Here is a 26559-nt window from a genome sequence, read left to right as displayed (position 1 = left end):
GAGAGAACACCAAGATACGGAGAGTAGCTTAGAGAGAGGGAGGGGAATTTTACAAGGATAAGGTGGTACATCATCAAAGCTCGGCTAGGAATTACCCATAGTAGGAAACCCATTACCCACTATATAAATTAATTGTCAGCCCAACTCCAAGTCCAATCCAAGGGAATTTGGGCACGTACAGATTTAATATTACAAAGAGTCACATTAACTATAGCATGAACCTAATGTACATATGCGTTTGTGTGTCTGATCGTCTACATATATATGTCTGCATCTCCAAAACAATTTCAGCATATGTTTTGCAAGTAAATTCTAATCCATAGTTACTAATGTTCATTGGAGAAAATATTCCTGACCTTAAAACCACATTATTGCTGACTCAATGGCTCAAGTAGCTGCCTAGCCTTTTTTGCCTCGCAACTCCTATATGTGAGAAAGTGAGGTCAAACACTGCAAAAGCCAACAATCATGTAAATTCCTTCCATTAGGTCATCATGTAAAAAATAAAGAGAGCTCTGGCTTGGAACTTAAGACATGCTAGTAACTCAGTGATAAGTACATATTACATACATATTATATATCTAGACTTGAGTGAATACTAAGTCTTCCATGCTTTTCCAGGACGGTATCTAGCTCTACATGACAAAACTTGTTACAATTAAAACAATAACAGGACGTGGTCACTGAAATAGTGGATTTGTATGGACATAAGATATCAACCTCACAGATGCTAATGGGTAAGGGGACAACTAGCCCATATTGTGTGGCCATTTGTTATACAACAACTACACCTTAGATCCAAAATTTTGGGGTGTCAGCCATTTGATATATTTGGATTAAAGATACTTCTCAAAAAACAGTAATTACATGCCATGAGAACTCAAGCCGGCAAATGACTGAAGCCATTTGTTATCTTTGGATTAAAGAAACTACTCAAATAACAGCAACAACTTGCCATGAGAACTCAACCTGGTGAATGACTGGAGATTATAGCGGTTCAATGATCATCTGGAATATAAGAAGTAGAAGAAATACACTCAGGAATCCTTGAGGTTACAGGGCAACAAAATGTTGGTAGACATGCATATGCAAAGCAATAGCCAAAGGGTATCTCCATCCCAAATTTTCAGCCACAAATTTTAAAATTCTACAGAGTCAGATGCTTGATTCAGGATTGCAGTTCACCAATGATGACAGGGTTGATGCCACTGGAAAATTCTGCATTGGCCTGAAATTATCCCAGCTGATTTCAGTGTTAGTGGTACCACACCTCATGCAAGAAATAGAGACTCACTGCACCTAATAATCTCTTTCTTCTATTTTGGTCACATAAACTAGAGAAATTAAACAAAGGTAATACAAAAACAACAGCTTTAGAGATTTAGAATGCCATAGATTTATATCAATAATACAGGTTTAGAGTATCATACAATCCTCAGCCTTTAGTGGGAATGCTTTCTCTCTCTCTGACAAGATAAAGTTAGGAACTTTTACTGATCAACAACATGGTTTACGCTAGACAGTTCATACTTAGTACTATCAATTTGTTGCATGCATGAGTCCTGCAATTATTAGTATCATTTCCATTTGTTTCAAATGGAGAGGGATAATAATGGTAAAAATTTAGTCTTTTACAATATAAAGGTGTACATTATATGCTGCCACATTGCCACATCATTTAAAAACAAATACATCCTTATTGGGTGCAATGCAATTGTTAAATGACATGGCACGTATACACCATTATGCATTGTCATCATCAGCAGTATCGACACCACATAACTTCCATCATTACCGTATCATAACATGGTTCTCCACTACCAGCTCTAACTCAGACTCTGATACCACTTAACTTCCATCACCACCTTATCATACTATGGTTCTCAACTACCACCTCTAACTCAGACTCTGATACCACTTAACTTCTATCACTACCTTATCATACCATGGTTCTCCACTACCAACTCTAACTCAGATTCTGACCACAACTGCCACTGAATTACTATATTACACACAAAACCATAACCATTGCCTCACCTATGCTATGCCACTGATGCCACCATTTCTATATTAGAACCACCATGATGCACACCACTACCACTACTAGCGGGACCAATCTTTGACACCATACACCCCAAACCTTCACAACCAACTCCACTTTAATTCCACTTACATATCACACTTTACCCCAACAACCAACAGCATCACCCTTATCCTACCCAAGCTGCAAAACCAGAACAACCTTCATTGCTTTTCAGTTTACCTGTCCGTAAGTATCATTGCTAAAAAAATCTTAGAGAGAAGAAGAAGCAAAATCTCAATCTTTTAACTTGAGTCATCCAAGAAATTAAGACTTGGATATCACCAGTAAAGAGCAGGTGTGTATACAAATCATTGCACACAAGGATTTATGGTCCTAGAGAGGACATTAATTCATAGAAGTTTGAGGAACATAAGCTCCAATCTGACTGAACCATGAAGTTAAACAAATTCATGAAGTCTAAAGAAACTTCATACAAACTAATTAAAGTTACAATCATTAGTAAGCAGGTTGATTCCTAAAATAAAATTAAAGCATATCCAATTTACCAGCCAAGGCATCAATGGTGGGTAAATATCCCTTACAGATGACCAGCAAGAAAATGGTGTGATTTCTTCCTTTTGGGAGAACAAACTGGGGTATTTGAGTGGAAACTACCATCAGCAATTGATGCAGCCATAGAAGATTAATTTGTTACTACTTTGCAAATTCTTCTATTTACAACTTATTTTATGGGGCCCACATGTGAAGCCCGGTTGAAGTAAAAGTCTTGTAGTTTTAAAGGACTAGTTATATATGTCATAAGCTAACATTTTTTAATTTGGGTTTTTATTTAACAAGTTATGGTCAATTATGTATCATGGGCAAGACCATAATTTCAACAATCCCTGTGAATTAAGGGTATTTAATAATTTTTTGAGTCTAGAATTTGTTGAGATCCTAAGTATCTCAAGTTTTATTTTCTTTGAGTCCAAGTTAGTATTTTATTAGCTATTACCTTATTAGGATTTTAATTTACTTTTCAAACTAGGATTCCTAACACTACTAATACAAGAAAGAGTCCTTATATATTTTTGGTGATGCGGAACCTCACCTAGGAAGAGCCCTTTGGACCCACCCCTAGTGATTAAACCTCAGATACAGAACCCCACCCACCATAATAGATGGAGTCCTTATATATATGTTCAATGTACTAGAAGAATAGATGGAGTTAATTATTTAAAATATTTTGTGTTTTGAGCATTGAGGCATGTTGGCCTTCGTGTGTTCTTTTCTCACCTTCTCCTCTCATTTCTTCTTCTCTTTCTTGTACTATCATTTGTGGATACTGTTCATACAGCCCTTGAATGCCATCCATTACTCTCTTTTCCTTCATCCTCACAATCCCAAGTCAGACCCTTTCTCTTGCCTATCAAAATCATAAAAACCACATATTTTCTTTACCAAATAACCATTAAAAAAATTAACCAAACCCTAGCCAATTTGAGCCTAACCTTTTTCTCTAGAACTCTAAACCCTTGATCTACAAATCCTCCTCAAGCCACCACAGATACATGTGGACAAATTCCCCATTTTGTCCTCAATCGAAGAATTTTTGGGCTAGCTTTTTCTCAATTTTAACTTTTGAATACATAATCAGCTTTAGAAGATATTTCACCATCACATAAGAATGAGGGGAAAGCCAAAAGGTTCAAAAGATTTCCAACAATCCATGAAAAGTGAAGATCCTAAAGTAAGCGTCTTAAAATATATTCAATATAGCTACAAAGTGACACAAGACAAAAATGCATGAAGGTCAAAAGGAATGGCAGTCTAATTAGACCAACATAACAAAGAGTAACAGAACTATACTAAGCAAAATGAGGAAACAAGAACAGATGGTACTCAATTTTCCAGAATAATAATTATAACTTGGCACAAAAGGTGAAAAACAATAGTAATCACCTAGCTTCCCACTAGACAACAAAAAGAAAACCAAATGGTACAAGACGCATGGAAAAAAAATGCAGAAATGGGAGAGGTATTAGATGTCCAAGATTAACATTTAACAATAGAACACCAACTTGCCTTCTGCTCTTCTCAAATGTCAATGGCCGTGTAATTGACTGAATGATGAGAGGCCATTCAGAGCAATTTTTGCTAGCATTGAACAGTAACTAAAGTTTGAAAACGTAAGACAGAAGCATTAGTCAAATCAGCATAGCACCCACTTCAGTCAGATTTCCATATTAGGTAACAACTGCTTCGCATCAATACTTCTAAATGTTTCAGATACTTAACAATGATATGGTATTTCTTTAGATACTTCCATCACATCAGATGCTTCATAAATGTTTCAGAACTTTAAAAATACTTTAAACTATGAAAACATATGTGATACTTCAAGGAAAGTACGGGATAAGCATCGGGTACACCATGATTGGTAGGATGTGAACCTTTTAGGCGAAGAAAAGGATATAATTGTAAGGAGAAAAAAAGGCATGAAAGGTTTACAACATATGATTAGGCATGCAACACTAGGGATGTTGCATGCTTAGAATATCACTTGCACAACAATAGTAAATCAAATTAAAAATTTTACAAAAGATTTACACACACACACATATATATAAGCTATGTTTCCTTTTTTTTTTATAGGCGTATATAAGCTATGTTTTTCTTTTTATTGCTAAGCTACACTTGTGACAAGTCAATCTTGAACCCAGATTTTTATGGGGGGAGGAAGTGATACTTGAGCTAGAGCTCACTGGCATAAACTACATACTGTTTGTCACTAAATCCTTGCTTGTGAAAATAAAGCAACATTTTCATAATAGAAGATGAATATAGTTTTCATTAAGGCATTTTCACCATTTCACAAGATGTATTAGTTGAGCTGCAGAAATGTTGTTTAACTATTTGAGCAAGTCAATTAAAATCCATACTACAAACATAGGTATTTGAGCTAGAAACTTTCAGGTGGAAGGGTTTGTTTTTTCATAACAGAGTACCTCTCTTTTTCTTTTTTTTTTACAAGTAGTAGTAGAGACCTGAATTTTAACAACTGATGAGTAATAAATATTCTACCGAATAGACTCTGCATGCTTCAGACAAGCAGGTTTTTTCTAATTTTCCTTTTAATTGTTAGATTTAATGTTTCTTGTATTTTATGCAGAGAGATAGATAAGTGGACATAGTTAGAGAAATATAAAGTTATCACTTCATAAGAGTTGCTTCATTATTGGGATTCAAGCACAAATCTTCCATCAATATCAGCTCTATTACTCAACTCCTCCCTAGAAAATGTTCATTATTTCATGCAATAATGATCAAACCTTAAACTGTAGCTATGGTAAAAGGATGAATGTTTATCTACAGCTCTTATTGACTCCTGATAATACCAGAAAAAACGTAAGTGATAAGGAAGAGTAATAACTGAAACTACATCTACAGTATGTATAGAACTTGAAGGAACTGCTGATTTTCAAAGACAGTGAAGCATAAGAAGTGAATGACTATTTCAACTCAATATTGATCCAATCAATCACATGGAAAAAAAAAAAAAAAATCTCACAAATTAAGAAAGCATGGACCTACTCGCTCTTTTTTATATATCAATCACTAAGCATGGAAAAGATAATCATAACAATATTAGGGGAAAAAAAGTTGTGCAAACTTTACTTTTTTTGCTTCTATGACTGAAATTTCCAACAGGTACATGGTGTCTAACTGAGCTGGATGAATAAGTTATGTTGCTATGAGGTTACATGAATAATCTCCAGATACATAGTTTGCCACTTTAGCATCTCCTGTATTTCTTGATCTTTGAGAGAAGATGGACATATTGTCCCTTGTCCACCATATGTCTAATTACTTCATGAGCTTCAGAAAGCTTTCCAGCATTTCGCAAATTACTCACTAGGGTACTGTACACAAGGAAATTTGGATTACAACCTCTAGATTCCATTTCCTTAAGCATTGAGCGCGCCTCTTCAAATTTCCCAGCCATACAAAAACCACGAATCATGGAATTGTATGTGAATACGTTTGGAAGCTGTCCCTTGATTATCATCTCATCAAACATTTCCTGAGCTTTCTCTAGCTCCCCGGCCACAATATATCCTGTGATCATTACAGTGTAAGAAACCACATCTGGCATACACCCATTCTTTGTCATTTCATTAAAAAAATATCTACAGGCATCCAAATTTCCAGCCCTGCTAAGTCCATCTATCAATGTGGTGAAGTGAAGAACGCTAGGATCAAAACCTACTTCCTTCATGTGATTCAAAAGATTAAGAGCTGCAAGTGGCTTGTCACCTTTACCCAGGACATGAAGAAGAATATTATACGTATGAAAGTCTGGAGAAAAACCACTCCTACCCATTTCATCAAGCAGTCTATGAAACTGATCCAACTTCCCCAACCTATACTTTGCACACATGACAACATTATACGTTAGAATATCCGGAGAATGACCCTCAACTATCATCTGCTGATACACCCACTCAATCAACTTGTACTGGTTAACCGCAAGAAGGGAATGTAGAATCGCATTGTATGAATGTTTGAATGGCCTAAAGTTAAACGTCTTTGATTTAATGAACCTCTCCACAACCTTCCTAGCCAATCCCGCCCCACCACAAGTACATATAAGTATATTAAACGTACGAGCTGTGGTTGGGAACCCATTCTCAATCATCTCATCAACTAGCCTCCACATTGCCTTAAACTCCTCACAATCCGCAAATATCTTCATTATTAAATGGTAAGAGTTCGCCGTGTGCCTATAATTCTCCTGCTGACCAGACCACACGAAAAACTTATACCCCAATTTCGCACACCGCATCTTATTACCATAATTTACATTCCACAAAATTCCCAACAGAACTTCCCTCACAAGCAGCCCCGAAACCCTTATACACAACTCGTTTAGAGCCAATTTGGTATCGAACCCTGGCCCATCCTGCTCAAGAATATCAAGAACCCTACTAGCATCACTCTTTACATTATCGAAAAAACTCCGCCTAACAGAGAAATGTCCCCGTATGGAACTCCCATCCTCACTGGTATTGGGTTTTTCATCCAAAATGGGATCAGAATCCGAATATTTCCACATTGTTTTCAAGGATTCCTCAATGCATCCAAACCCATTATCAACCTTATCCCCATCAAAACCCCGGTCGCACAATTTCCTCGAAACGACCAAAAAACATGACAACTTGTGAACTATTCTTGGACCAAATAGGAATATAGAGTTCATGAAAGTTGAAAGTAGCTAACAAATCCAAGAAACCCAGTAACAGAAAAAGAATTCTTAGCATATAGAGCTCCAAAAAATGAGCGATAGCCATTAAAATGAAAAGACCCAGATACGCAAATGGGGTTGAATCGAATAATAAGAAATGTTCATCGAGTGAAGCTCTTCCTTACAATAGCCACGCGGCAGAGGGAAGAAGGCTTCAAGAGTCGAGCAACTGATCATGAGAAGATTTGGATCTTTTGAGTCTGTTTTTCAATCAAATGTATAGTTTGGTGTGTGTATGGAATGGTAGTAAGTGCATCTGTAGCAGCTAGGTAGTTTATGTGTGAATAGATTTGGATTCTGTAAGATTGTGTATGCATTATCTAATACTCCGGATTCCGGATTGAGATGGTGTGGATTTTGATGAGTGTGTTGTGTATGTGTTTTTTGAGTTCAAACAAATCTCGTTGATCATATTTCCCTTGCAGCCAATAATGTATCTTCACACACACTAAATATCATCTCTTGTGATTATTGAATATAAATCACAATAATTTATCTTAGTAGTGTACTCAAACTTAGAACGAGATACGTATACCAATAATTCGGACTCTTTTCTTAAACCAGTCTCAAACTGATTCACACAAGAAGTTATTCAAATCCACACTTTTCTTATGGGAAGAGACTAGATAATAGCCTTGAGTATAAAATAGTCGTATCTCGTTCTAAGTTTTGAGTACACTCTAAGATAAAATTGTTCATGTCAAATTTGCACTCATTGGTTTAAAATTAACAATAGGTATCTCATCATCTCATTTATCATATATATATATATATATATGCATATTTTCTCTCATATTGTATAGATCTCACTCAAATGTGGGGCCTACACAATATAGGAGAGAAATTTATATATTTGATACATAAAATAATTGTTTCAACAATAACAACAACCATGTTTTAGTCCCAAAATTTGAAGGTTGGCTATTCATTATGAACAAAAAAAAATAATTATATTTCCTATATTTTAATCAAATTCTCACAAATGCACATATTTTGATAAGTTGTAATTTAGTACCAAATCATTTATCATTATCCTATAATTAGAAATTATTCAAACACATTTTTGTGAATTGAAAAAAAAAAAAAAAGAGAAGATACTAAAAGAAAACCCATAATTTTAATTTTAGGTCAAACTTTAATTTTGGTATGTATATATTTGTCATAGTTTCAATTTTGTCCCTATACGTTCAATTGTGTCAATTTTCACTTTTCAACTATCAAGATCAAGGTTTTTTAAAAAAAAAAATTAAGGCCCCATAATTATTAATTGTGTCAATTTTGTTCCTCAAATTTTAAAATCAAGTTAATTTTATATTAAGAAATTTGCTTAATTAAGATTAAAATTAACTTAGTTTAAAATTGATGGACAAAATTAACAATTGATAATTAAAGAATAAAATTATACTAAATGTATAGTCACGAAATTAAAATGTGATGCCAATTGGAGAAAAATAAGGGCTGCTTGGATTTTTTTTTTTGAGAAACCTTGGATTAATTTATAACATGCTTGAGTTTTAATTTATAATTAGAATTATTACACATGGGTTTAGTACTAATAGTTGGTGAAAAGTAAAGCTATTGTGCACTATTCACAAATTTACACCCAAAACGTCAAGTATGTTATATGGTGAAATTGGATATAGGTGTAATTTTTCATTTTCAAAAGTAAAGACAAGTGTGTTCATAACATTTTTACAATAAATTTTAAGTAGTAAGTTGTTACTTGTTCTAAATTGAACTCACTTCTAAAATTAATTTTTTGCTCATAGTAACAATAAGTACCAACATGCTAAATAAGATTTATTGTGAAAATATTATGAACATAATTTTTTGTTTATACAAGATAGAAATTCTAAGGGTTGTTTGGTAGTGTATTTTAAACAACAGTTTTTAGTATTTAAATAACATTACACGTATTTTCACACATTTTTTTCTTACACATATTTAAAAAAAAAATTACAAACAACGTTACTAGAATAACATTACCAAACGACCCCTAATCTAGCTTTTAATTTAAGTGTATATTTGTGTGAAACTTCTTCTTGGAGATTTGAACTTCAGTCTTTGTCTCCACACTTTACAAGCATTTATATTTATGAAGTGATCATAGCACTAATAGTGTGCAGTGATGTCGTAACATTTCTTAAAATGAGTGTAATCAGCTGTTTTTGAAGTGCATTGATGGTAAAACCATAATTAAAAATTGTGTATTTAACTCACAATTTCAGTTCAAATTCACGCATGTAAGGCGTGTGCGCATAATTAACACTGCGGTTAAAAGTAAAATCAGGGTCCTAAAACAGTGTAATTTTGCTGAAATACCAAAATCTCCTCCCCATTCCCCGTGCCACGAAGGGCAATTTTGCTTTCTCCCCCAAAGTAGAGCTCCATTTCCTCTCTTTCTCTTATACCCAGCAAAAACCTCAGAACTCAGGTGGGACGTAGAGCCAGCTCGAAGTGACTGTAGCTTAATTCCAAGTAAGTCCTCCGCCACAACCATCAATCCTGTACTTTTTTTTTCAACGAATCAAACTCATATACTTCACAAGGAAGAGCTTCACTCGATGAACATTTCTTATTATTCGATTCAACCCCATTTGCGTATCTGGGTCTTTTCATTTTAATGGCTATCGCTCATTTTTTGGAGCTCTATATGCTAAGAATTCTTTTTCTGTTACTGGGTTTCTTGGATTTGTTAGCTACTTTCAACTTTCATGAACTCTATATTCCTATTTGGTCCAAGAATAGTTCACAAGTTGTCATGTTTTTTGGTCGTTTCGAGGAAATTGTGCGACCGGGGTTTTGATGGGGATAAGGTTGATAATGGGTTTGGATGCATTGAGGAATCCTTGAAAACAATGTGGAAATATTCGGATTCTGATCCCATTTTGGATGAAAAACCCAATACCAGTGAGGATGGGAGTTCCATCCGGGGACATTTCTCTGTTAGGCGGAGTTTTTTCGATAATGTAAAGAGTGATGCTAGTAGGGTTCTTGATATTCTTGAGCAGGATGGGCCGGGGTTCGATACCAAATTGGCTCTAAACGAGTTGTGTATAAGGGTTTCGGGGCTGCTTGTGAGGGAAGTTCTGTTGGGAATTTTGTGGAATGTAAATTATGGTAATAAGATGCGGTGTGCGAAATTGGGGTATAAGTTTTTCGTGTGGTCTGGTCAGCAGGAGAGTTATAGGCACACGGCGAACTCTTACCATTTAATAATGAAGATATTTGCAGATTGTGAGGAGTTTAAGGCAATGTGGAGGCTAGTTGATGAGATGATTGAGAATGGGTTCCCAACTACAGCTCGTACGTTTAATATACTTATATGTACTTGTGGTGGGGCGGGATTGGCTAGGAAGGTTGTGGAGAGGTTCATTAAATCAAAGACGTTTAACTTTAGGCCATTCAAACATTCATACAATGCGATTCTACATTCCCTTCTTGCGGTTAACCAGTACAAGTTGATTGAGTGGGTGTATCAGCAGATGATAGTTGAGGGTCATTCTCCGGATATTCTAACGTATAATGTTGTCATGTGTGCAAAGTATAGGTTGGGGAAGTTGGATCAGTTTCATAGACTGCTTGATGAAATGGGTAGGAGTGGTTTTTCTCCAGACTTTCATACGTATAATATTCTTCTTCATGTCCTGGGTAAAGGTGACAAGCCACTTGCAGCTCTTAATCTTTTGAATCACATGAAGGAAGTAGGTTTTGATCCTAGCGTTCTTCACTTCACCACATTGATAGATGGACTTAGCAGGGCTGGAAATTTGGATGCCTGTAGATATTTTTTTAATGAAATGACAAAGAATGGGTGTATGCCAGATGTGGTTTCTTACACTGTAATGATCACAGGATATATTGTGGCCGGGGAGCTAGAGAAAGCTCAGGAAATGTTTGATGAGATGATAATCAAGGGACAGCTTCCAAACGTATTCACATACAATTCCATGATTCGTGGTTTTTGTATGGCTGGGAAATTTGAAGAGGCGCGCTCAATGCTTAAGGAAATGGAATCTAGAGGTTGTAATCCAAATTTCCTTGTGTACAGTACCCTAGTGAGTAATTTGCGAAATGCTGGAAAGCTTTCTGAAGCTCATGAAGTAATTAGACATATGGTGGACAAGGACAATATGTCCATCTTCTCTCAAAGATCAAGAAATACAGGAGATGCTAAAGTGGCAAACTATGTATCTGGAGATTATTCATGTAACCTCATAGCAACATAACTTATTCATCCAGCTCAGTTAGACACCATGTACCTGTTGGAAATTTCAGTCATAGAAGCAAAAAAAGTAAAGTTTGCACAACTTTTTTTCCCCTAATATTGTTATGATTATCTTTTCCATGCTTAGTGATTGATATATAAAAAAGAGCGAGTAGGTCCATGCTTTCTTAATTTGTGAGATTTTTTTTTTTTTTTTCCATGTGATTGATTGGATCAATATTGAGTTGAAATAGTCATTCACTTCTTATGCTTCACTGTCTTTGAAAATCAGCAGTTCCTTCAAGTTCTATACATACTGTAGATGTAGTTTCAGTTATTACTCTTCCTTATCACTTACGTTTTTTCTGGTATTATCAGGAGTCAATAAGAGCTGTAGATAAACATTCATCCTTTTACCATAGCTACAGTTTAAGGTTTGATCATTATTGCATGAAATAATGAACATTTTCTAGGGAGGAGTTGAGTAATAGAGCTGATATTGATGGAAGATTTGTGCTTGAATCCCAATAATGAAGCAACTCTTATGAAGTGATAACTTTATATTTCTCTAACTATGTCCACTTATCTATCTCTCTGCATAAAATACAAGAAACATTAAATCTAACAATTAAAAGGAAAATTAGAAAAAACCTGCTTGTCTGAAGCATGCAGAGTCTATTCGGTAGAATATTTATTACTCATCAGTTGTTAAAATTCAGGTCTCTACTACTACTTGTAAAAAAAAAGAAAAAGAGAGGTACTCTGTTATGAAAAAACAAACCCTTCCACCTGAAAGTTTCTAGCTCAAATACCTATGTTTGTAGTATGGATTTTAATTGACTTGCTCAAATAGTTAAACAACATTTCTGCAGCTCAACTAATACATCTTGTGAAATGGTGAAAATGCCTTAATGAAAACTATATTCATCTTCTATTATGAAAATGTTGCTTTATTTTCACAAGCAAGGATTTAGTGACAAACAGTATGTAGTTTATGCCAGTGAGCTCTAGCTCAAGTATCACTTCCTCCCCCATAAAAATCTGGGTTCAAGATTGACTTGTCACAAGTGTAGCTTAGCAATAAAAAGAAAAACATAGCTTATATACGCCTATAAAAAAAAAAGGAAACATAGCTTATATATATGTGTGTGTGTGTAAATCTTTTGTAAAATTTTTAATTTGATTTACTATTGTTGTGCAAGTGATATTCTAAGCATGCAACATCCCTAGTGTTGCATGCCTAATCATATGTTGTAAACCTTTCATGCCTTTTTTTCTCCTTACAATTATATCCTTTTCTTCGCCTAAAAGGTTCACATCCTACCAATCATGGTGTACCCGATGCTTATCCCGTACTTTCCTTGAAGTATCACATATGTTTTCATAGTTTAAAGTATTTTTAAAGTTCTGAAACATTTATGAAGCATCTGATGTGATGGAAGTATCTAAAGAAATACCATATCATTGTTAAGTATCTGAAACATTTAGAAGTATTGATGCGAAGCAGTTGTTACCTAATATGGAAATCTGACTGAAGTGGGTGCTATGCTGATTTGACTAATGCTTCTGTCTTACGTTTTCAAACTTTAGTTACTGTTCAATGCTAGCAAAAATTGCTCTGAATGGCCTCTCATCATTCAGTCAATTACACGGCCATTGACATTTGAGAAGAGCAGAAGGCAAGTTGGTGTTCTATTGTTAAATGTTAATCTTGGACATCTAATACCTCTCCATTTCTGCATTTTTTTTCCATGCGTCTTGTACCATTTGGTTTTCTTTTTGTTGTCTAGTGGGAAGCTAGGTGATTACTATTGTTTTTCACCTTTTGTGCCAAGTTATAATTATTATTCTGGAAAATTGAGTACCATCTGTTCTTGTTTCCTCATTTTGCTTAGTATAGTTCTGTTACTCTTTGTTATGTTGGTCTAATTAGACTGCCATTCCTTTTGACCTTCATGCATTTTTGTCTTGTGTCATTTGTAGCTATATTGAATATTTTCTTAATCCAAACCCATTATCAACCTTATCCCCATCAAAACCCCGGTCGCACAATTTCCTCGAAACGACCAAAAAACATGACAACTTGTGAACTATTCTTGGACCAAATAGGAATATAGAGTTCATGAAAGTTGAAAGTAGCTAACAAATCCAAGAAACCCAGTAACAGAAAAAGAATTCTTAGCATATAGAGCTCCAAAAAATGAGCGATAGCCATTAAAATGAAAAGACCCAGATACGCAAATGGGGTTGAATCGAATAATAAGAAATGTTCATCGAGTGAAGCTCTTCCTTGTGAAGTATATGAGTTTGATTCGTTGAAAACAAAAAAGTACAGGATTGAAGGTTGTGGCGGAGGACTTACTTGGAATTAAGCTACAGTCACTTCGAGCTGGCTCTAAGTCCCACCTGAGTTCTGAGGTTTTTGCTGGGTATAAGAGAAAGAGAGGAAATGGAGCTCTACTTTGGGGTAGAAAGCAAAATTGCCCTTCGTGGCACGGGGAATGGGGAGGAGATTTTGGTATTTCAGCAAAATTACACTGTTTTAGGACCCTGATTTTACTTTTAACCGCAGTGTTAATTATGCGCACACGCCTTACATGCTTGAATTTGAACTGAAATTGTGAGTTAAATACACAATTTTTAATTATAGTTTTACCATCAATGCACTTCAAAAACAGCTAATTACACTCATTTTAAGAAATGTTTCGGTACCATTGCACATCATTGGCGCTATAATCACTCTATAAGTATAATCACTTGTAGAATGTGTGGGCAAATACCGAAGTTAGATTAGAGGCCCGTTTGGTAATGTTATTCTAGTAACGTTGTTTGTATTTTTGAAGTGCAATGGTACCGTAACATTAAGCTAGATTAGAGGCCCGTTTGGTAATGTTATTCTAGTAACATTATTTGTATTTTTTTGAAAATATGTGTAAGGAAAAAAATGTGTGAAAATACATGTAATGTTATTTAAATACTAAAAACTGTTGTTTAAAATACACTACCAAACAACCCTTAGAATTTCTATCTTGTATTAAAAAAAAAATTATGTTCATAATATTTTCACAATAAATCTTACTTAGCATGTTGATACTTATTGTTACTATGAGCAAAAAATTAATTTCAGAAGTGAGTTCAATTTAGAACAAGTAACAACTTACTACTTAAAAGTTGTTGTGAAAATGTTATTAACATACTTCTCTTTACTTTTGAAAATGAAAAATTACACCCATATCCAATTTCACCATATAACATACTTGACGTTTTGGGTGTAAATTTGTGAATAGTGCACAATAGCTTTACTTTTTCACCAACTATTAGTACTAAACCCATGTGTAATAAATCTAATTATAAATTAAAACTCAAGCATGTTATAAATTAATCCAAGGTTTCTCAAAAAAAAAAAAAAAAAATCCAAGCAGCCCTTATTTTTCTCCAATTGGCATCACATTTCAATTTCGTGACCATACATTTAGTATAATTTTATTCTTTAATTATCAATTTTTAATTTTGTCCATCAATTTTAAACAAAGTTAATCTTAATCTTAATTAAGCAAATTTCTTAATATAAAATTAACTTAATTTTAAAATTTGAGGAACAAAATTGACACAATTAATAATTACGGGGCCTTAATTTTTTTTTAAAAAAACACCTTGATCTTGATAGTTGAAAAGTGAAAATTGACACAATTGAACGTATAGGGACAAAATTGAAACTATGTCAAATATACAGATACCAAAATTAAAGTTTGACCTAAAATTAAAATTATGGGTTTTCTTTTAGTATCTTTTTTTTTTTTTTTCAATTCACAAAAATGTGTTTGAATAATTTCTAATTATCGGATAATGATAAATGAATTGGTTCTAAATTACAACTTATCAAAATATGTGCATTTGCGAGAATTTGATTAAAATATAGGAAATATAATTATTTTTTTTGTTCATAATGAATAGCCAACCTTCAAATTTTGGGACTAAAACAGGGTTGTTGTTATTGTTGAAACAATTATTTTATGTATCAAATATATAAATTTCTCTCCTATATTGTGTAGGCCCCACATTTGAGTGAGATCTATACAATATGAGAGAAAATATGCATATATATATATATATATTATAAATGAGATGATGAGATACCTGTTGTTTTTTTTTTTTCTGATAGGGAGATACCTATTGTTAATTTTAAACCAATGAGTGCAAATTTGACATGAACAATTTTATCTTAGAGTGTACTCAAAACTTAGAACGAGATACGACTATTTTATACTCAAGGCTATTATCTAGTCTCTTCCCATAAGAAAAGTGTGGATTTGAATAACTTCTTGTGTGAATCAGTTTGAGACTGGTTTAAGAAAAGAGTCCGAATTATTGGTATACGTATCTCGTTCTAAGTTTGAGTACACTACTAAGATAAATTATTGTGATTTATATTCAATAATCACAAGAGATGATTTTTTTTTTTTTTTTTTCAATTCACAAAAATGTGTTTGAATAATTTCTAATTATAGGATAATGATAAATGATTTGGTACTAAATTACAACTTATCAAAATATGTGCATTTGTGAGAATTTGATTAAAATATAGGAAATATAATTATTTTTTTTTGTTCATAATGAATAGCCAACCTTCAAATTTTGGGACTAAAACATGGTTGTTGTTATTGTTGAAACAATTATTTTATGTATCAAATATATAAATTTCTCTCCTATATTGTGTAGGCCCCACATTTGAGTGAGATCTATACAATATGAGAGAAAATATGCATATATATATATATATATTATAAATGAGATGATGAGATACCTGTTGTTTTTTTTTTTTCTGATAGGGAGATACCTATTGTTAATTTTAAACCAATGAGTGCAAATTTGACATGAACAATTTTATCTTAGAGTGTACTCAAAACTTAGAACGAGATACGACTATTTTATACTCAAGGCTATTATCTAGTCTCTTCCCATAAGAAAAGTGTGGATTTGAATAACTTCTTGTGTGAATCAGTTTGAGACTGGTTTAAGAAAAGAGTCCGAATTATTGGTATACGTATCTCGTTCTAAGTTTGAGTACACTACTAAGATAAATTATTGTGATTTATATTCAATAATCACAAGAGATGATGTTTGAAGTGTGTGTGAAGATACATTATTGGCTGCAAGGGAAATATGATCAACGAGATTTGTTTGAACTCAAAAAACACATACACAACACACTCATCAAAATCCACACCATCTCAATCCGGAATCCGGAGTATTACATAATGTATACACAATCTTACAGAATCCAAATCTATTCACACGTAAACTACCTAGCTGCTACAGATGCACTTACTACCATTCCATACACACACCAAACTATACATTTGATTGAAAAACAGACTTAAAAGATCCAAATCTTCTCATGATCAGTTGCTCGACTCTTGAAGTCTTCTTCCCTCTGCCGCGTGGCTATTGTATCCTAAATTTCCACTAGCAGAATTGGAAATACGCTCAACACCTGTATGAAACAGAGGAAATCAAATGATCAAATTAACCAGTTCCAACTCCAAAACAAAGAGCACTCAGGGTGTTTATCTACATACACATTGCTTTAGTACCCAAGTTTAATGTGATATTTTAGAAACACATTTCAAACATGCTGATTTCTCTCTCCTAATCCTTTTCTACATGTCAATCTCACAAAACCAATTGTCAACAGCTTTGTTTGACCGAATTATCAAGTTTAAAAGGAAGAATATCACTAAACTTCACCACTAGAAAATGGAGTGCATTGATTCTTCTTGTTAGTGTACATTGTCTATACATATCACTCATTTTACTTTTTAAAATATGGACGTAATTAAGTAAAATTGTGTGCATTGTGCGTTAAATTATGGAAGCTGTGCATATGAAGTGTACAAAACGAGCATGAAACAATTCTTTTCGAAAAAAAAAAGTCTCATATAATTACCATGCGACTGTTGAGAAGTTTGAGATTGAGGATCTCCACTTAAGCCAAACCATGTACCAACAGCACCTCTGAGCCTGTCCACCACACTTCCTTGTGCCTGGTTATCCACAAAACTCTCTTGCACGCTTTCCCCACAATTCTCATCCCTCTTTGTCTCCAACCGCCGTGCCACCTCCTCTGACTCCGTCACCTTCCCCATAGGCCGCTTCTCCGCCTTCTCTGGCTCTTCATTCCGCTTATGCAAAGCTTCTGAAATCACTTCAGAAGGCGCCCTATCCTCATCACCAGGCCTCAACTTCTCCATAAAATAGTCCTTCACTGACACTCCTTTGTCCTGCCCTTCAACCACAGTAGTACTCTTTGATTCAATGACATTCCCAGTAGTACTGTCAGAGCCACCACCATGCACTTTTGACATCTCATTACTACCTGCTTCAGCCACCTTCTCATACACTGGGGTCAGTTTCTCAGTAACTGTTGCAGCAATTTTCTTTCCATATTCCACTGGTGAAGCTGATTCTGAAGGTGACTTTGTATAATTTCCACTCTCATGAACTTCACTACTCATATTGTTGTCTTTCTCGCCGTATCCAAGCTTAGGAGCAATAACATTCTTTGCTGAGACTGTTTTGTCCGCAATGGCAGAGGTAGCAGAAGAGATTTTTTCAGTGTAACTACTCTGGTTTGAGGGTTTCTCGTGTATGCAGTCCTCTGGTTTGTTGGGGGCAAAGCTTTCTGGGAGTTGAGGAGTGTCTCTGATGGATTGGGATTCTGGGGGAACTGGTTCAGGAGAGAACTGGTCATGGCTTCCAGTAGGCAAATTGGTGAACTGATTATGAGTTGTAGTGGTTAAGTTATGGTGTGTTCCAGCAGATTCTGGCTTCGGTTCATCATAGACTTTCATTTTGTCAAGTGACTGAAGTAATGGGGTGATTCCTGCAGCTTCCTCACCACCTGGTGCAATTGGCATATAATAATTCATTCAGTTAAGAACTTTAATCAAGTTCCCCTAAGCAAAAGCAAATAAATTAACTACTGGAAACACCCTCACCTGTGATCTAAGGCACACCATGACCAATGTCGTTAACAGAGTTAGGCACCATCCCATAGAAAACCAAATGACAAAATATTGGTCTCTCGGTTATTAAAAATTCAAAAGAGGGGCAAGGCAGTATATATGATCACTAGGAAAAGAATATATTGTAGTCAAATTTTACAACATTATTGCCTTTGAAGTCCAATTTAGTCCAATTTCATATCAAATTAATATCATATACCCCATTATTATTACACTAACTTAAATGTTCCTATATTTTTTTTAATTGGATTAAGTTAAAATTTGCCTTCTCATCAATCATCATACGGCACAATGTTATATAAGAGATGAGATTTTAGTACTAATCATTAGGAAAGAAACAGTTTAAAATTAAGAACAAATTCTTGAAAATTTGTTACTGCCACTAGTATTGCAGTATGGAAAATGGTCTGACCTGTGCCTGTAGGATCAGTGGCTTTAGTCTGATAATTTGAAGGAGTATAACCTTCAAGTCTGTCCTTAGGCGCATGAGGATCCTCCTCCAAGCCCATTGGTCTTTCCAAATCGACCCTACGTTGTCCCATCCTTCCTTCTTGGCCAGGAACAAAGGTTTTGGTTGGGTCAGTGACTTTGGTCCCATTAACTCCAGGAGCAACAGGTGTATTCTGTGGCGCGTGCGGTTCTTCTTCCATGACTGATGTCTTTCCAAAGTTGACCCTAGATTGCCGTGTATTTTCCTCGTGCCCAGGCACAGCAAGGACCATAATTGTCTTACTGACTTTGGTCACACATCTCTCTTCTGGGGCTAGAGGGTCCTCTCCCATGGCTGTTGATCTCTCAAGGTTGGTCCCAGAGTGCCCTGTATTCTCAACTTGGCCAGGGATAGCGCTCCTAACAGGAGCAGACTCAAATGCTGCACATGTTCACAATAATTCTACTTAGATTCAAAAAAAAAAAAAAATGAAAAACACACACACACACACACGTGAAATATAGCCTATTCCCAAACCCATTCTCACATTTTTGTGAACTACGAGATATTCAATTAAGAAAAATTGGACATACAAAAATCTTAGTCTAAATCATTTAAACTTCAAACTAAAAAATTTCCCATTTGTTCAAACTTACATGAATGCATGTGTACTAAATCCAAACTCCTAGTATACTCCTACACTCCAATTTTCCAATCAAATCAAGTAATTTCAAAGATTAGCAATAAGCAATAGAAAAATTATATGGACCAATGGTTTAATTCCCGTTCTTATTGTGGTAGTTTAATGCATATATATGATTAATTAATTAAAGCAAAACATACTTGTTGCACCATAAACTTCTGGATCTTCAAACAATTCTTCATCCTCATCATCTTCCTCATGATCATCAGGAATATGACGCTCATCACGATGATAATCATAATCATGATCGTGGTCATGGTTGTGACCATGGCCAGTGAGCGTTTCCTTGATCTTCTTGGCCTTTGCCTTCACCTTCCTCAACATTGACTTCTTCTCATGGTGATGCTCAACTTCACCTTCCGCCACTTCAACAAAACATTCACAAACACATTAACACAAAAATAAAACAGAGAACACAAAAATTACAAAACTAAACAAAAAAACTTACGAGTAGGCACGGCAACATTGTGCGGGTCATGCTCGTAAGTACCATGGCCATGAGGGTGTGATACTTGTGAATCCATAACTGAAAAATTAACTGTTTTTTTTTTTTTTTGGTCGTTATGCTTATGCTTACTGTGAAACAAACAGATTGTGGAAATGAAGAGACAAATGAAGGAGGTTTATACAGAGAGCCAAAGAGACAACGCTTTGCCACCTTTGCATTGCTATGTGCCTGTGGCGTTTATCAGTAAAGACACGTGTAGAATCACCGACACGCCTCTGTTGGTGACACGTCGTACCTATCCACTTGTACAGGTGGCAATGCTGTTGTTTTAGTGGATGATCTTGTCGAAAGAGCATGGGGAAACTGATTTGTGAATTTGTGATTAGACAGATAACTGCTAGTCGTCAGTCATTCGTGAACTGTGTTATTGAGCAAGTACGTCTTAGGGTGCGGAGAGGAACACGCGTCTACCAATTATAAACCAATCCAGTCTAGTCCACTCATGTTTATTTTATAAAGTAAAATTATAACTTAATAGCGCAACTAATTTTTTAGTTAAATTTTAAGGTAAAATATCATTTTCGTCCTTAAACTATTACAAAAATTTGTTTTTCGTCTCTAAACTTTCAAAAGTTCATTTTTTGTCCCTGAACTATCACAAAAGTTCGTTTTTCGTCCCTAAACTTTCAAAAGTTCTATTTTCGTTCTTAAACTTTTCCAAATGTATTGATTTTCGTCCCTCCATCTGACGGAGTGCTGACGTGGTTTTGACAGTGTGCTGATGTGAAAGGGACGAAAATCAATACATTTGGAAAAGTTTAGGGACGAAAATAGAACTTTTGAAAGTTTAGGGACGAAAAACGAACTTTTGTGATAGTTCAGGGACGAAAAACGAACTTTTGAAAGTTTAGGGACGAAAAACGAACTTTTGTGATAGTTTAGGGACGAAAATGATATTTTACCCTAAATTTTATCCATAATATATTAAGATAATATATTATGATTTGAGTTGTTATTGGGCACTCTGGGAGTATACTCACTCTCTCTCACATAGAAATTGGTCCCACCTATTATCAGGTCTATTTCTAAGTGTGAAAGAGGAATTATACTCTCGGACTACCCAATAATTTTTATATGATTTGGCTTGAACTCTTGAAATAGTAGAATAATATGGAGTAATTAATATTATTAAGAATGATTTGGAATAGCCATACTAGAGTGAATTAGGAGTTGCAGTTTAGAGTCTGTCGAGGGGAAAATTTTGCCTCTATCTAAGATGTTAGGAAGCCAACCCGAAACTCGACTATGGGCTTTTGAGATGGTACCCAAAAGCTTTCGGTGTGATGACAAAACCTATCCAAGTAAGCAACAAAGACTGCACATGACAAAACAACAACAAAAGCCCAATAAATAAAAAAAACACGTTACAATACTTAAGTACATTGATGGTCCTAGTTCGATAGTTCAAATCAGTCATCTAGTGGTACGGTATTATCTCCAGCAGTAGGGTAATTTCAGGTTATTAAGTGTGTTTACATGGTGAAAATCATTTTTTTTCCTTATTATTATTAAGTCAACATAAAGGAAAACTTCCATAATTTCCAAAACATTATGGCATTTGTCATAATAATACTAAACAAAGATTAAAAGCTTCATAGTTACAAATAAAAGAGGAAAAAAATGATGGAATGAAGGGAGAGAAAGATCCCCAACTCAGTGCAGCAAGTATTAAACTAAGATTTTGATGAGTGTGTGTTCATAAGGCATGAATGAGACAATATGGGCTGTTTTGAGTATGTGGGATAAGATTAACTCTGAGGTTAAGGCTTTTTGTGAGTAGTGGGTTGTTTATGAGTAGTGAGAGGCATTTATGAGCTGTGATTGTGTAAAGGAGAGGAAAAAATGTCTGAGGTTGGATAAATGTGGGCTGAGAGGGATGAGTAGTGAACTTAAAGAGAGCTAAAATACAAGTAAAATGGCAAATAAATCAAGAGTTTCAGAGGAGTAGTTGCTGTGTTTGTTGGCTAAGATGCTCATGCTTTTATAATGGAGTTTAAAGGAGCATTGGTTAACATGAGTCCAAAAAAATGTAGGGTTAATCAGAGATGGAGAACCATGGTTAATCTTCCTGGGATTTTTTGGTCAGAAGTAGAAGATTTCTTTATGGGTTGCTTTGCTTCTTTGGGTAATGATGGGATTTTGCATTAAATGTTAGGATTTTTGGGGCTGAGCTTAATCAATGTGATTGGTGCGTGTATCAAGAGCAAATCCTAAAGCTGCAACTGAGATTTAGACCCCCAAAACGTAAGATTCAACACCCCAAGTCAGGTGTCAAGTTCTAAGCCTACTTCAGGGGGTTCTGCTAGAGGTTCCTTTATGCCCTCCAAACCACATGTTCCCAATTTTTTCCCCTTTAGGATTCATTGACTTGGCACATGAATCATGTCTTGAACATTTGTAACATTTATACCATCAATCTGCTAGAATTTGAATAATTTGGTTTTAGCTCCCCTTCCGTTGGAGGTGCAGTCTTGAAAAAGATGATGGAGTCTCATCACCCTTTAGACTTCAGCTGATGTTACAAGCCTCAGGTACTGTTCACGTCAGGTAGAGAGTGACCAAAAGTCAATGGAACAGCCTTTAGTTCATTCTTAAGGACTTGGTTCTCTTGTTGTACTTCGATCAAGGATGAACAAGGGCTGTTTTGCCTACTTTCAATCCTCTGCCTCTTGCTGGGATCTCTTAAATTGGGCTTGTTCACTTGGACTGGTTCCTTTGGGTCGAGTTGGGTGCATCCTACAAAATCAACAACACATGTTGCCATGGGTTTTCCTTCCTTATGAACTTTTATTAGTAAATATTCTTTGGGTTTTCATAGATACTTGCAATTGTAATATCTGAAACAATATGACAAGTTTTCAAAATACCTCTGAAAATAACTTTTACTATGATGGATTCCATTAATAACGTTCATGGCTTCTAATAGTCGCATCATAATTTAAATGATAAGTTTGTGGGATCGAGTATTTTCCATGAGTGTTGAAGATATATTTTATGGATATTGTGATGCAAGTGATGACCATCTGTTTTATGGGTTATAATGTGAGAACATATTCTTCAAGATAACTCCCTATAAGCTTTTATAAAACAACTGTCATGATTTTTTGCCATAGTAATACTTAAGCAATAATTATGCCATAATACTTTTCTCTTTGCCAAGTGTTAATAATCTCGGGTTTTTTTGATAAAATAGTGCCAATGGAGATTGGGCTTTTGATATTGCCAATGAAGATTGGGCTTTTGAATTTGCCAATGAGAATTAGGCTTTGATGTTGCCAATGAAAATTGGACTTCGATGTTGTCAATGAAGATTGGGCTTCAAATATTGCCAATGAGGATTGGGCTTTTGGATAAATAAATTACCATGGATTTAAACCATGGACTTTGATTATGGATTTGAATTCCATTGATAAAATTGTTTTGTCATGGATTTGAATCATGAGTTTTTCAAATATTATCAAGCATAAGTATTCTTGGGCTTTAAATAGAATAGGATATGTGTATTTTGAAAATAAATAGATGGTAGTCAAATAAAATTATGTGTAAAAAAAAAGTACCCTAACAGAGTCTTCGGACACTTTGATATGTGCTGATTGGTGTTTGGGAAGAATGATTTGTTTAGCCACAAATCAACTAAGAAAGATGATTCTCCTAGATGACTTTTTGACAACTTGTTAAAGTAGTTGACTATGAATGATGGACATTTGGACAATACTTTCACATAGACCCATTACATGACAAATAATTTCTGTACGTTATCTCTAGGATGCAATAGTCCAGTCACTTTGCTAATTATCCTTATAAGCAGTGTGGATATGAAACTCTCAAAATTGTACTTTATTTTACCCATAAATATAGAGCAGTGGATATATATATATATATCATAAAATAAGAGGAAAATATAACACAAATATTTTTTGCTACATGTAATGGTGAGAATATAAAATGATAAATTACAAAATTAGTCCCTGTCTTTTACACAATATCTCAATTTGGTCCTTAGCCTTTCAATTGTATCAATTTGATCCCTAACTTTTCAATATCGTGTCAATTTAATCCATATCATTATCTCTTGTATAGAAATTGTTGATGTAGCAAACAACCTAAATAAAAAATTATTTATTTGATTTTTTTTTTTTAAATTAAAAAAAAAAAAACAAATTATGAAAAACTTGGGTTGGAATGATGAAAAAGTTGGGTAACATATACAATATTTGTATTTGTATTTTTTTTTTAAAAAAATATGTCTAGTAGTGAGGATAAATCGTAAAAATAAAACTGTAAATAGTGAATTTTATCATGTCTTTATTATTTAAAGTAAGAAAGAAAAAAGAAGAAGAAGTAAAGACTATTTAATACTTTCATTGTTATTAGTATTTTCTCTCTAGCTTGGGAGGAGAAAAAATAGTGGGAGTTGATTAAAATGCAATTAGATGGTGGAGTATTAAATGTTATTCAACATGTGCATTGTTATGTAACTTAACACTCTGTTTGTTTTGAAGTAAAATATTTTACACATTTTACCGTTTTTGTTTAGGTGTAAATTCTAGTCAAGTGTAAAATATTTTATAGTCAAATTGTAAAATTAAAGCCTCCCTTAGGGATTTTTTAGAAAATAATCACAAAACCCAAACAATAGCATAAGTTAGGCAACGTTTGAAACTATATTGGTTAATAACAATTCGATTACAGAGAAATCGATTTCACTGTTCATACGCTCACTGTTCATACGTTTTTTCCAGCAGCTAAGATGCCACGTAGATAAAGAAATCGAGTCCTTTGGACTCATTTCTTCTACATAGAAAACGACTTCACTGGAGTCGTTTTCTTCACAAAGAAATTGACTTCAGTAAAGTGGATTTCTTTGTGTAGAAACCGACTTCAGTGAAGTCGTTTTCAATGTGTAGAAACCGACTTCACTGAAGTCGTTTTCTATGTGTAGAAACTGACTTCACTGAAGTCGATTTCTTTGTCTCGTCATTCCATCACCAGTTTCGTCTTGTCTCGTCCCACAGGCTGAACGCGGAACTGGTCACGTGTAGTGGAGCAGAAAATCGATTTCAGAGTAATCGATTTTCGTCAATGATCCCCCTGCCTCCACGTGTCGCCATAGGTCCCAGCTGGGACCTTTTCTGCTCCTTACTGTGGGCACTCTTAAGAATCACCTCTACTCAGAAACAACTCTACTCATAAGTCACCTCTACTCAGAAACAACTCTACTCTTAAGCAGTACCTCATTTTCTAAAAAACTCAACTCTCAGTACCTCATTTCCTAAACACTCATCTCACACAAACACTCTCAGGTAATGTTTTTACAGTATTATTTGCTAGTTTTTTTTTTGAAGAAAATATTTAGAACGTGTTAGGAAAAGTTTTGTTTTTGTTATTTGTTAGTGTAAATATTGTGATTAATTTATTTGTTAGTATATTGCTAGTTTTTTTTTTTTTGGACACATTTATAAGATCATGAATCTACTTAAGAAAAAACATCTATAATGACTAGTAATATTATGATTAATTATTGGGAAAATTTTTTGAAAAAAATATTTAGAACATATTAGGAAAAGTTTTGTTTTTGTTATTTGTTAGTTTACATATTGTGATTATTTGCTAGTTTTTTTTTTTTTTTTTAATTAATATTAGGACACATTTATATAAGATCATGAATCTACTTAAGAAAAAATATCTATAATGACTAGTAATATTATGATTAATTATTGGGAAATTTTTTTTAAGAAAATATTTAGAACATATTAGGAAAAGTTTTGTTTTTGTTATTTGTTAGTGTAAATATTGTGATTAATTTATTTGTTAGTATATTGCTAGTTTTTTTTTTGACATATTTATAAGATCATGAATCTACTTAAGAAAAAATATCTATTGTAGGGACTCAATTTGGATTGACCCTAAGTGATGGGTTTTCAGCCCAATAAGCCCAAACAATAAATTTATAGAGAGTGGGCTAAGAGGTTTAGGTGCTGGCCGTCGATCACCATGCATGAACTTTTTCTATAAAAAATGCTAAGGGTTTCTTTATAAATGGGGGAATACTCCTCGGCCTGTGGCCGAGGAGGCCTGATTGTTCTCTCATCTTCCCTTTTTTTCCCCCCCCCCCCTCCTTACTTTACTAGCTTTTCTTTTATAGTTTTCATCTTCCTATCTCCTCCTTCCATCTGTTGATCACCTATTGGCCTTTTTTCTGGTCGTCCGTCCCATCAGAGGCCTTATCGGTACTCAAGTGGTTCACTCTGATCAACGTTATCCTGCCAAGGGGTTACCTCCCCATTAATGCGGCCAGGGGGAGTTAGTTGAATGCATTAAATGTGAGAATGACAGCTTACTTTGGGGTTAGTCTCTC

At 34.6% G+C, this 26559-nt stretch overlaps 3 protein-coding genes across 4 annotated transcripts; 1 reads left to right on the top strand and 2 right to left on the bottom strand.

Annotated features, from left to right (window-relative positions):
• LOC112001594 (pentatricopeptide repeat-containing protein At3g60050) lies at window positions 1-7445 on the bottom strand. 2 transcript variants are annotated; one of them, XM_065763502.1, is made up of 3 exons: window positions 5702-7445; window positions 970-1228; window positions 1-450 (listed from the first exon to the last, which is right to left on the bottom strand). In XM_065763502.1, exon 1 carries the CDS (start codon window positions 7281-7283, stop codon window positions 5820-5822), a length of 1464 nt encoding a protein of 487 aa, XP_065619574.1. In that variant the 5' UTR covers window positions 7284-7445; the 3' UTR covers window positions 1-450; window positions 970-1228; window positions 5702-5819. The 2 variants fall into 2 exon arrangements, with proteins under 2 accessions (XP_065619574.1, XP_065619575.1); XM_065763503.1 differs by lacking the exon at window positions 970-1228.
• A 2220-nt stretch (window positions 7446-9665) lies between these two features.
• LOC136063318 (pentatricopeptide repeat-containing protein At3g60050-like) lies at window positions 9666-11810 on the top strand. Its single transcript, XM_065763505.1, is given in 2 exon segments — window positions 9666-11450; window positions 11453-11810. Coding segments are annotated over 2 exon segments (1461 nt in total). The 5' UTR covers window positions 9666-10042; the 3' UTR covers window positions 11506-11810.
• Window positions 11811-16699: 4889 nt separating this feature from the next.
• Window positions 16700-20283, bottom strand: LOC112001611 (low-temperature-induced 65 kDa protein-like). Its single transcript, XM_024033784.2, has 5 exons — window positions 20142-20283; window positions 19834-20058; window positions 18973-19431; window positions 17483-18436; window positions 16700-17029 (listed from the first exon to the last, which is right to left on the bottom strand). The coding sequence occupies exons 1-5, from the start codon at window positions 20215-20217 to the stop codon at window positions 16938-16940; spliced, it is 1806 nt and encodes a 601-aa protein (XP_023889552.2). The 5' UTR covers window positions 20218-20283; the 3' UTR covers window positions 16700-16937.
• Window positions 20284-26559: the final 6276 nt, after the last annotated feature.

This window comes from Quercus suber, unplaced genomic scaffold (assembly GCF_002906115.3).
Source record: "Quercus suber isolate HL8 unplaced genomic scaffold, Cork oak 2.0 scaffold_510, whole genome shotgun sequence".
In the NCBI taxonomy this organism is placed as follows: Eukaryota; Viridiplantae; Streptophyta; class Magnoliopsida; order Fagales; family Fagaceae; genus Quercus; species Quercus suber.
The sequence above is the reverse complement of the archived record's forward strand: the minus strand, read 5'-3'. Positions and strand labels throughout refer to the sequence as shown.